Source organism: Onychostoma macrolepis, chromosome 14 (genome assembly GCF_012432095.1).
Source record: "Onychostoma macrolepis isolate SWU-2019 chromosome 14, ASM1243209v1, whole genome shotgun sequence".
NCBI lineage: Eukaryota > Metazoa > Chordata > Actinopteri > Cypriniformes > Cyprinidae > Onychostoma > Onychostoma macrolepis.
The window spans coordinates 1,659,392-1,670,901 of NC_081168.1; the positions used below are offsets into that span (position 1 = coordinate 1,659,392).

An 11,510-nucleotide genomic window follows, 5' to 3' on the forward strand; every position below is an offset into this window, starting at 1 on the left:
GATCTGTAGCGTCTGCCTGAAGAGAGAAGTGCAAACAGGTTGTGGTCGGGGTGAGAGGGGTCTGTGATGATGTTACCTGCCCGTTTCTTCACTCTGGAGTTGTACAAGTCCTGAAGGTTTGGCAGGTGCACACCAATTATCCTTTCAGCTGTCCTGACAGTCCGTTGCAGTCTTCTTATATCTGATTTGCTGGCTGACTCAAGTCAGATAGTTATAGAAGAGCACAGAACCGACTCAGTAACAGCTGAGTAAAACTGTGTCATCTGCACCTGTGGGAGGTTTTCAGTTGACAAAGACAGTACAACCTTTGCTGAGCCTTTTTCACAACAGAGTCAATGTGATTGTCCCACTTCAGGTCCTGAGAGATGGTGGTGCCCAGGACCCTGAATAATTCCACTGCAGCCACAGTGCTGTCCATGATGGTGAGAAGAGGGAGTGCCGAGGATTTCTGCTGAAGTCCACAATCATCTCCACAGTTTTGAGAGTGTTCAGCTCCAGGTTGTTGTGACTGCACCAGACAGACAGCTGCTCAACCACTTCTCCTGGATGAGACCAATGACTGGTGTCATCTGTGAAGTTCAGGAGCTTGACAGAGGGGTCTTTAAAGTTGCAGTCATTGGTGTAGAGAGAGAAGAGCAGTGGGGAGAACACACACCCCTGAGGAACACCAGTGCTGATGGTGCAGGTGCTGGATGTGAGTTTGCCCAGCTTCACTAGCTGCTGCCTGTCTGTCAGGAAGCTGTAGATCCACTGACAGATGGAGGTCGGTACAGAGAGCACTGTCAGTTTATTCAGAAGAGTATCCAGGATCAGTGCCGATCCAAGACTTCTGGGGGCCCTACGCAAAACTGTCCCGGGGTGGGGGGATGAATGGACGAAAGAATGGACAAAACGCACTTGTCCGTGTTTCACTCCGTCTTGAATCAAGAATCGAGAATCGAGAAACAAGCACTCTTCCGCAGCTCAGTACGCTTTCAACTCGTTTTTTTTTTTTTTAGTAAGCGCAAGAGGCGGTACAACATTCACGTTACATGATTTGACTGATTTTTACGTAGAGAGCATGACAGCGCACCACATTAAAAGAAATGATCAGTCATTAACCGCTGGCCAAATTAAAAAACAAAACTAAAATTAAAACATCTTTGAGAGCACGGGGGCCCCCTGGTGTTTCTGAGGCCTGTAAGGATCCACCCGCTAGTCCAAACAACGGAATCCAGCGGCTGGTCGAAGGTTTAGTGCATGTTCGGTCTTTTACTTGCGTTTATGAATTTATTAGTATTTAGTTTCAATTTTAGTCTAACTCCGTGCTTGATCTGACTTCAATTTCAAGTGATCATTAAACTTAGACAATATTTATAATTAAACTGATCACAGATATCGATTGTACATTAACTTAGATATTTGATTATTCCGAAAATCCCATTCTTTCAATTATTTGTTCATTAGGGACCAGGTATCGCATAGGAATTACACTTCGGCCGATTTTTTTGTGAATCCACGACACAAACTCGTCAGTTCTGAACTTACTCAGAGGGTGCAGTGTGTTATCATACCTTTAAGTGAGCTGCGCCTGCATACTCATAACAAAAAGTGTATTTTTCCCTATAACCACGAGAGCTACACTGTGTTAAGCTAGCGACAGTCAGAAATCCAAAGTCTCCTTCATGGTGCTCCCCATGGTTCATCTATTAGTGCTTGGTATGAGCTGTCCCTACACATTAATCTACTTGAAAAAATGATTTCAGAAGAGATCAGAATAAATCAAATATAACAATTTATTATTAGTCCAGTAAACGTATCGTGCCAATTACATAATAAAACAATAAGAAGCCAATTCAAAAATAAGAAAATACATAACAACAGTTGTTCAAAGATGAATCTAAGAATAAAATGTTTACCTGGCTTCAAGAAGAAGATACATAGTATGGAACATATTCAATACCCTCCACAGTACGGGCTGATCTGGCTACAAATCGCCCTGACTGATTTGCAACTTTCCCTTAAATACTACCAGAACAAAAGGCCCATAAACATTTATTCTCTGCCCCAAAACAGATTAGATCTGTGTATGGGGGATGAGAAACCTCTCTAGGAGCTGTTCTCATGCCCCAAATGGTCACACCTGTAGAGCAATGTTTATCAAGTTTTGAAAGGAGACCGCCCCCACAACAGAGGCACAGAGTTAACTTAAGTTTCCAATATTTCCCATAATATAAGTGACTACTGTGAAATTGAGACCAGTTTACCCATCGCACCGAGACCTTTAAAATGATACCAAACATGAAAGGGTTAAGATCATTAATTCTTAAGATATAGTAAATATTTATGTAAGAGTAGCAACTTGAGTTCTTTCAGTGACCAGTACCATGAGTCCAGGGGGGAAGGATGGGTGAGTGGACCAATGATCAAATGGTCTTTCTCTCAGATCTTCTTGTCTGATTAGAGAGTTTATTGTCTTGCGGCATGACATTTGCATTGTAAGGGTTTTCTGGGTGTTTGGCTTCACAAAGAGACCAAAGCCTGATTGAAGAGTTTGTTTTGTGGCCTGACATTTGCATTGTAAGAGTTCCTAAGTTTTGGCTTCACGAGGAGTTATTTTCATAAAGGAAATAATTTCACTCCCTACAGGCCCTACACAGCTTGCGTATTCTGCGTATAGGGAGGATCGGCTCTGTCCAGGATGATGGTGTTGAAAGTGGAGCTGAAGTCCACAAACAGGATCCTTGCATAAGTCCTTGGTTTGTCCAGATGTTGGAGGACGTAGTTCAGTCCCATGTTGATTTCTTCATCCACAGACCTGTTTGCTTGGGAAGCAAACTGCAGGGGGTCCAGCATGAGTCCAGTAATGTCCTTAAAGTAGGCCAACACCAGTCTCTCAAATGACTTCATGAACCCAGACATTAAAGCAACAGGTTTAATGTCTGGGTAGACATTAAACCTGTAATGCATTAAGTAATGCATTACAATATGTTACTCCCTAAAAAAGTAACTAATTACGTTACTTAGTTACTTTTTATGGAAAGTAATGTGTTATGTTACTTTTGCGTTACTTGTTAAATCTGAGCAGGGCTTGCTTGTTTGTTTTCAATATAAAAAGTTATATTTTTAGCAAATGTAAAAGTCCTTTCACACCAAAAAGTGAAATGAATAAGCCTTAAGCTGAAAGAAAAGTCAATTTACGTCTGTACAGAAGAACGCAGGAGAAGAAAGTTCAACACTCTTCAGCAATAAAAAAATAAATAAAAATTAAACACAAATGTTAACTTCCCAAAAGTATTTTTTGCTTATTAGTATGGTTGAATTGGATCATCGAAGGTCAGCAGCAAAAACATTGGTTAATAAAATGGGATTAAATACATAAAGGATTTGTGTTATTTAACATTTAATTATTGCAGGTTTGTGTCATATTCTGAGTTTGTATTTCACTGTTTTTATTCATTTTGAGGAATACATGAATCTGTTTTTTATTAATATTATTATTATTATTATTTTATTTGTAATTTTTTTTTGCGAGTGAGACTTAGGGTGAATCCCATTTCTCTGTCTTACCCCTTCCCCTACGTCTTACCCCTAGCCCTTGTCCCTCGAAACCGAGTGGTAAGCGCTAGGGGTGAAAACATACCCCTATGAAATGAGACACCACTTGGTTACGGTTACGTCATCATACACCGTCGCTAGCTGGCTGCTACTTCATCAGAGCCGACAAGTGTTGATCACGAACTTTGGATCGTTTTACAAACTTGTTAAAACTGTAGACATGCATGGAGTTCATTCAAGGCTAGTCTGCGGGACTGTTGTGCAAATCAGCAATGTAACGTTAGCGTCGCAAACTAGCGATTTTTTAAAAACGTTTCAATTAAGAACATGGTTGCAAATATATATGTACAGGACTGTCTAGAGCACAAAACAAGACTGTCGTAATTTTTAAATAAATTATTTAAGCCGAAAATACTTGATTGTTGCCGGTTGCGCAGTGTGTTCTGGGTACCCCTCGGTTTCAAGTAAGCTCGCGAAAATGCTTGGTTTTAAGGGGTATCTACCCCTTCCCCTTAGCCCTACCCCTCGATCAAAACGAGAATTGGGATAGCCCTTACTCTCACGTGAACGCGCAAAACTAAGGGGAAGGGGTAAGACAGAGAAATGGGATTCACCCTTATGCTGCGTTCACGCCATGTCGTAATAGGGTATATGTCGAACATCACCTGACCAAACCCGGAAAACAGGTCTCATCGCTTCCGCTTATCGGAGAACGTATTAATAGCAGTATTAAATAATGGCGATATCAATGGACTTTTAAGGTAATCAGTTAAATTAGCTAGCTGTTTTTATTGTTGACGTTTTATTCGACTTTTATATATAAATGTCATTGAAAAGAATAAAAATAAAAACATTTTATATATCAATCACATATGTGATGGTCATTGGTAATGATTATCTTTAGTGTCTACTTTGAAGGCATCTTGAGTAAAACAGCTTCATATTTAACGGGGCATTTGCAAAACGCGTTAACCGGAAGCAACGAGATCTGGTTAGCAGAATATGGAAGTCTATTGCGCATAACCCCTATTACCGTAATTCCGAGATGACAACACGTGACATTCAACTCGGTACTGTTCTTGTAAATTAAAAAGTAATTTGTTACTTTACTAGTTACATGAATAAAAGTAATCTGATTACGTAACTCACATTACTTGTAATGCGTTACCCCCAACACTGGTTATGAGTTTCTCAGACTGAGCTGACTGCTTGAGCTGCTAGTTACACTGACATTATACATGCTGAAAGTGTATTTCTACAGGAGAAGCTGATCTATCTGCTGTCCGTCCTCACTGAATTCCTGCGCTTTGAGCTCCAGATAATCTGAGATGAGACTGAATATGATCTCACACATGATCTGAGAGGAGAGAGAACCATAGAGAGACAAAGACACACAGATTTATATCCCTAAACGCTGATAACTCTCATGAATGGAGTGAGAGAGAGTGAATGTGTTCATGAACGAGCCTCAGGTGCTTCATTTACTCTCTTTGACTCATTTTTAACACCGCTGTAGTATCAGATCACCAATGAAAGCTCAGCCAGGTTTCCTCAGATGCTGATACAAACTCCTGCAACATCCTTTCAGCAGTTAAAGATGATGCTGAACAACTCTGTACAAATTCACACAGATCACGTCTCAGACTGTTCATTATCTACTTCCTTTAAACACTGTAAAAAAGCGATTTTCAATTTCTCTATTCCAGTGTATCTACTACAAAATTTCATATTTAATTGTGTTTTTGAGATTTAAAGTCAGTGAAGACTATGACCATGTGCTTGGTGCAATGGATTATCTCCTTCATCAGCTGGAAGGATAGAGAAGATCACAATAGCCTCAAAGAGGATGAAAACCGGCTTGCTCCACAGCTGTCACGTTTCTTGAAGATGGACATGATCACAGCTTTCTTCCAGGTTGATGAAATTTGTTCCGATCACCAGATTAGCTTCATGAGGATGAGGAACATTGTACAACTTCTCCACCGGCCTTGATTGCTTTGGTCACCACGTGGTCCAAGCCAGTTTCCATTCTTCAGTGAAGGTATGGTGGAAGGAACCATCCGTCTTCTTGATGTTGTCATTGGTCAACTTGGACTGTCCACTCAGCCTCTTGAGAATCTGATAGAGAACATCGTATTCTTGCCTCGACACTTCATCTTTGAGATCACATTCTACGATGACCGTGGTGATTTGCGTTTCTTCTTCATCAATGTCATCTCCAAGCTGCAAGGTGAAGTTTCTTCTAATATTCCTCAACATGCACTGCATTACACTGTCAGTACGTGTGTGTGTGTGTGTGTGTGTGTGTGTGTGTGTGTGTGTGACTCTACAGGAGCAGGAATCAGAAACCTGCTTTACAGTCTCACAGACACACCTGTTTTACTCTCGTGACTCAAACACAGAACCAGGAAACAGGAATCATTTGAGTTCAGAGAAAGAGAAACTGAAGAGTAGTTGAGCTGTTGTGTGTTTGTGTCTCTGTATTCACGCAGTAAAATGGCAGAAGCCAGAGTTTCTCAGATGAGAGCATGCAGCTGCCCTCAGTGCAGACGGACCTTCAGTTCAAGACCTGCTTTAGCTAGAAACAGCATCTTGGCTAAAATAGTAAAGAAACTGAAGAAGACCAAACGTCCTGCTGACTGTGACACTGGAGCTGGAGATGTGCAGTGTGACGTCTGTACTGGAAGAAAATACAAAGCTGTCAAGTCCTGTCTGGTGTGTCTGAACTCTTACTGTCAGTATCACCTCGAACAACATGAGAGTTTCTTTAAAGGAAAGAGACACAAAGTGACTGAAGCCACTGGACGACTGCAGGAGATGATCTGCCAGAAACATAAGAAGCTCCTCAAGGTTTTCTGTCGCACTGACCAGGAATGTATATGTCTGCTGTGTTTGATGGATGAACATACAAACCATGACACTGTATCAGCTACAGAACAGAGGACAGAGAAACAGGTATTTAAAACTAGAGATCAAGTTAAGACTCGGTGTAGTGATCCAATAGTACGTTTATTTTCTGTGTAGAGCCACAGCTTAATTACACAGAAACACTGTCAGTTGAAGCTCTATGTCTGCGTCAGTTGTGAAACAAGCATTAATCTTCATGTTAATTCATGTATGATGATTGTAACCGATCATCACTTCTGGCATTTGAACCCACAGCCATCAGCTCCATTTTTACTGGATTCATCAGTACACATGATGATTTAGTGCCAGTAGTTTTCTGTGAGATTCACTATCATCTGTTTGTCCTGCAGAAGCAGCTGAAGGAGACGCAGAAGACGCTCCAGCAGAGAATCCAGCAGAGAGAGAAAGATCTTCAGCAGGTGAGAGAGGCTGTGGAGTCTCATAAGGTGAGTCTGGAGAAGAAGAGAAGTTTGTCTCAGTCTCAGTTCAGACTCACTGAAGCCTGAATCACTGTGTGTCCTAACAGCGCTCTGCACAGACAGCAGTGGAGGACAGTGAGAGGATCTTTACTGAGCTCATCCGCTCCCTCAGAGATCAGGAAAAGCAAGCAGTGAGTCGAGCTGAAGGACGACTGGAGCAACTGGAGCAGGAGATCAATGATCTGAGGAGGAGAGACGCTGAGCTGGAGCAGCTTTCACACACACAGGATCACATCCAGTTCCTGCAGGTAACACAGATCTAGAAGAACAGGATCATAGTGGACTTGAGCAGATCCTGCTGTGACACGAGACTCACAGAGAAACATTTCATGAGTGTCTTATTATATAATCATTAGTCAGACTCTCATCTGATCATCTTCTTCTGAAAGAGACGCCTCTTACAAATGGCTTTCAGCTCTGGAAATCTCTTAGGAATCATTTCTCTGAGCTCTTTCTTCTGGAAGATATATTTAGCTGTCAAACACCACTAGCGCCACCAACAGTTCAAAACTTCACTAACATTTGTGACCCTGGACCACAAAACCAGTCATAGGGGTCAATTGTATTGAAATTGAGATTTATACATCATCTGAAAGCTGAATAAATAAGCTTTCCATTGATGTATGGTCTGTTATGATAGGATAATATTTGGTCGAGATACAACTATTTGAAAATCTGGAATCTGAGGGTGCAAAAAAATCCAAATACTGAGAAAATCGCCTTTAAAGTTGTCCAAATGAAGTTCTTGGCAATGCACATTACTAATCAAAAATTAAGTGTTGATGTATTTATGGTAGAAAATGTACAAAATATCTTCATGGAACATGATCTTTACTTAATATCCTAATGATTTTTGGCATAAAAGGAAAATCTATAATTTTGACCCAAACAATACATTTTTTTGCTACAAATATACCCCAGCGACTTAAGACTGGTTTTGTGGTCCAGGGTCACATTTCAGCTTTTTACCTCTTTTTTTTTTTTTTTTTTTGGTGAAATCAGTGAACTTGATAGTATAGATTCTGAGTAATGTTCATCAAAATTTGATCAGATGATTCTCAAATCTGTAAAAGAAAGTTCACATATAGTTTAAGTGTCAGATACTAGAATCTGTAGCTCTAATGTGATGTAATGAATATGAGAAGAATGAAGCTGATGCTGTGAAAGTGCTGGATTGAGGTGAGTTACTAAAGATCAGTCGAGTCAACAAGAGCCGCGCAAATCTGATGTTGGAGCAGGTTATTGGGGGAAGTGTGGAGCTGATGAGTTTTGATTTCTGTTTTCTGTAGAGTTTCAAGTCTCTCTCAGCACCTCCTGAATCTACAGACGTAAATGACGATCCCTTCAGTTCTCTCTTCTCTTCTGATGGCCTGAGAAAATCTGTCAAGAAGATCTCAGACAGAGGTAAAGTCCTGGAGATTCATCTGCTCTCAGAAACCAGTCCATCATCATCTCATATCATGGAGAACATCATGTTAGAAATGTGTTAGGAATGGATGCAGGATCATGAGAATCACACTGTTCATGTCTGTTGATTTCCACAGTTACATTCACCAACATTGTTCCCAGGACCAGGAAAGACTTCCTACAATGTAAGTCAGTAAGAAAACAAGCAGAAAAACTCACTGAGTTCATGTTCTTCTGTAGAAGGAGAAAGAAAAGTTTTATAACTTGTTGTAAATGATGATTTGCACAGATATCTGTTCATCTGTACTGAGACACTGATGATACACTGAACATGAAGAGTTCAGCTACATGAAAAGATCAAACAGATTCATAATTCCTGATTCTGATGTGTTTTATCTCCATCAGATTCCCATCAGCTCACTCTGGATCTGAACACAATGAATGAACGCCTCCTTTTGTCTGAGAAAGGAGTGATTACTGTCACTGGCACAGTCCAGTCGTATCCTGATCATCCAGACAGATTTGATAAGTGGTGTCAGGTGTTGTGTAGAGAGAGTGTGTGTGGACACTGTTACTGGGAGCTGGAGTGGAGTGGAGATGATTTAGGTGTTTATATATCAGTGTCATATAAGAGCATCAGCAGGAAGGGACGGGGTGATGAGAGTAGGTTTGGAACTAATAATCAGTCCTGGAGTTTGTACTGTTCTCCCTCCAAATACTCATTCTGGCATAATAGCATACAGACTGATCTCTCTGTGGAGCCCATCATCAGGAGAATAGGAGTGTTTGTGGATCACAGTGCAGGAACTCTGTCCTTCTACAGCGTCTCTGACACAATGAGCCTCATCCACACAGTCCAGACCACATTCACTCAGCCGCTCTATCTGGGGTTTTATGTTTGTTCTGGATCATCAGTGAAACTGTGTTGATGAATCAGAATAGACTAACAAGAGATTCTACACTGATAAAAATTATTCTGTGGTGTAGTAAATACTACAGAAAAACTAATTTAATTTCTTCATGAAAAAGGTAGTTCAGGCAATAATTTAAAAAAACAATGTAAATTCTATTTTGGTACTCAATTCCAGCGGTCCCACTTTATATTTGGTGGCCTTAACTACTTTGTACTAACATCAAAAAATAAGTATAATGTACTTATTTTCTTCATACTGAATTGCAAAACACTTTTGGGACAGGTTAAGGACAGGTTTGGTGGTATGGGTAGGTTTAAGGGTGGGTTAAGGTGTAAGGGATGGGCCAACAGTGTAATTATCAATGTAATTACAGAAATTAATTACAGATGTAATTACATGCAGGTATTTATTTATGTATCAAATAATTAATTTAAATGTAAGTACATAGTAGTAAAAGCCACCTAATATAAAGTGAGACCATTCCAGCTTGTAGAAGTCAAAGCGTAAATATAAACGTAAAACCTACTCAACTTTTATGATACTGGTGTTACCATCATGCACTGGGGCATGACTAATTAATAAGGTTGATTTATTTTTTAATTTTTAATTAATAATTTCTGTTTTCCAGCTGTATTTACACTGTTTTATCATTGCTTTTTTTGTTAGGTTTAGTAACTTGTGATTTTGTTACATCTGGAGTAAAAAAATTATTCATATTCAAGTCAAGTCACCATTATTTATATAGCGCTTTTTACAATACAAATTGTGTCATAGCAGCTTTACAGTATTAAACGGGGAAATAGTGTGTCGAAATAGTGTATCGTTCTAAGATGAATAAATCAGTAAAAATAAAATTTTAGCTTAGATGCCATTCTTATAATGATATTCAATATTCATATTCATATTCAAAAATGAGAGAATGTTACCATCATTGTGTATTGTGTACCATGTATTGAAGTCTCTGTGTTCAGATCAGTGCTGATTTACTAATTATGTAGATATGGTGTCTACATGACATCTATTGTATCTATATTTTTTATTTAGATGTTTCTAAGTAATGTACACTTTAAAAGCATGGTTTAATTAGGTGCTATATTAAGTAATCAAACGTTTACTGTCCAAGCTGAAATTACTTATTTTCTTTGTTAAATTGACTAAACTTAGGTATGTAGATTTGACTTATTCCTATATGTGGAATTATATATAATGGTGTAATGTTTACTTATTTTTTATATATATATACTGCATATATAAATGTTAAGTTCAGTAGTAAGTAGATTGTACAGAGCAGCAGCAGCAGTAAAATTTACTTAAAATGTGTTTGTGCAAATTCTTACGAAGATTTTTTAAGTAAATCCTACAAGTAATTTTTTCAGTGTATCCATAATGCTTTGAGCTACATGATAAATCATTAACAGTGTGACGTTATAGAGCAGGGGTCAGCAACCTTTTGGGAAAGAAGTGCCATTTTTAAAAATTTTCCGGTTGTATCTATATTTGATTATTGTACAAACAGTTTCTGAACCATTTTTTCATCAATTGACAGAGATCGGAGATCGCACTGCGCGCACACAGAAACATTCAGGAGCTCATAAATGGTACATTATATTTCTCAGCAACGAGGAGGGTTTTTGAAGTAACTAAACTCAGCTTCATTGTTTGTAGAGAGACACAGGTGCAGGTAATTCACACACACAACTTTAATCTCTGTCTCTCTCTCTCTCTCTCTAAATGGCCATATTTGAGGCAAAAAGTTGAGCAGTTTGCATCACTGGATATAGCTATCGGTTACTTAGCATTTCTATCCTAAAACAATTGACTATTCAAGTATTTGCCATTTCCAGCTTACCTCACTTTCTTTCAACGTTAAACTGATGCTTCGCCCTGAAATTTGCGCTCTGCTTCTGAGAACAGTAAAACCCGCCTACTTTGATTGGCCATCTCAGTCATTTTGACATTGACGAGCGCTGTTAAACCGCATTGATCTGAATCGACTCGTATACACAGCGGTCGCACAAATGATTTACTGGAGCCACGCGCATCTGAAGACTAGCACAGGTTAATTCTCACACTTTAATAGTATTTATACATCCTAACAGGCTGCGTAACTATGAGGAGTGATTACCTCAAAATATACGTCAGTATGCAGTTTTCCCTAGTGATTATCCCTCTGCGTGCCACAGGTTGCTGACCCGTTATATGAGTCTCTTATTTTCTCTTCATGACATTAATACTGCAGCTGAACTTCTGTCAGTGATATAACATG

General features: G+C 39.4%; 1 protein-coding gene across 1 annotated transcript; it reads left to right on the top strand.

Moving 5' to 3' along the window:
• Positions 1 to 6,011: 6,011 nt before the first annotated feature.
• Positions 6,012 to 10,672, top strand: LOC131553357 (E3 ubiquitin-protein ligase TRIM16-like). The gene is made up of 6 exons (XM_058797967.1): positions 6,012 to 6,492; positions 6,795 to 6,890; positions 6,971 to 7,171; positions 8,213 to 8,327; positions 8,468 to 8,515; positions 8,736 to 10,672. The coding sequence occupies exons 1-6, from the start codon at positions 6,034 to 6,036 to the stop codon at positions 9,257 to 9,259; spliced, it is 1,443 nt and encodes a 480-aa protein (XP_058653950.1). The 5' UTR covers positions 6,012 to 6,033; the 3' UTR covers positions 9,260 to 10,672.
• The last annotated feature ends 838 nt before the right edge of the window (positions 10,673 to 11,510 follow it).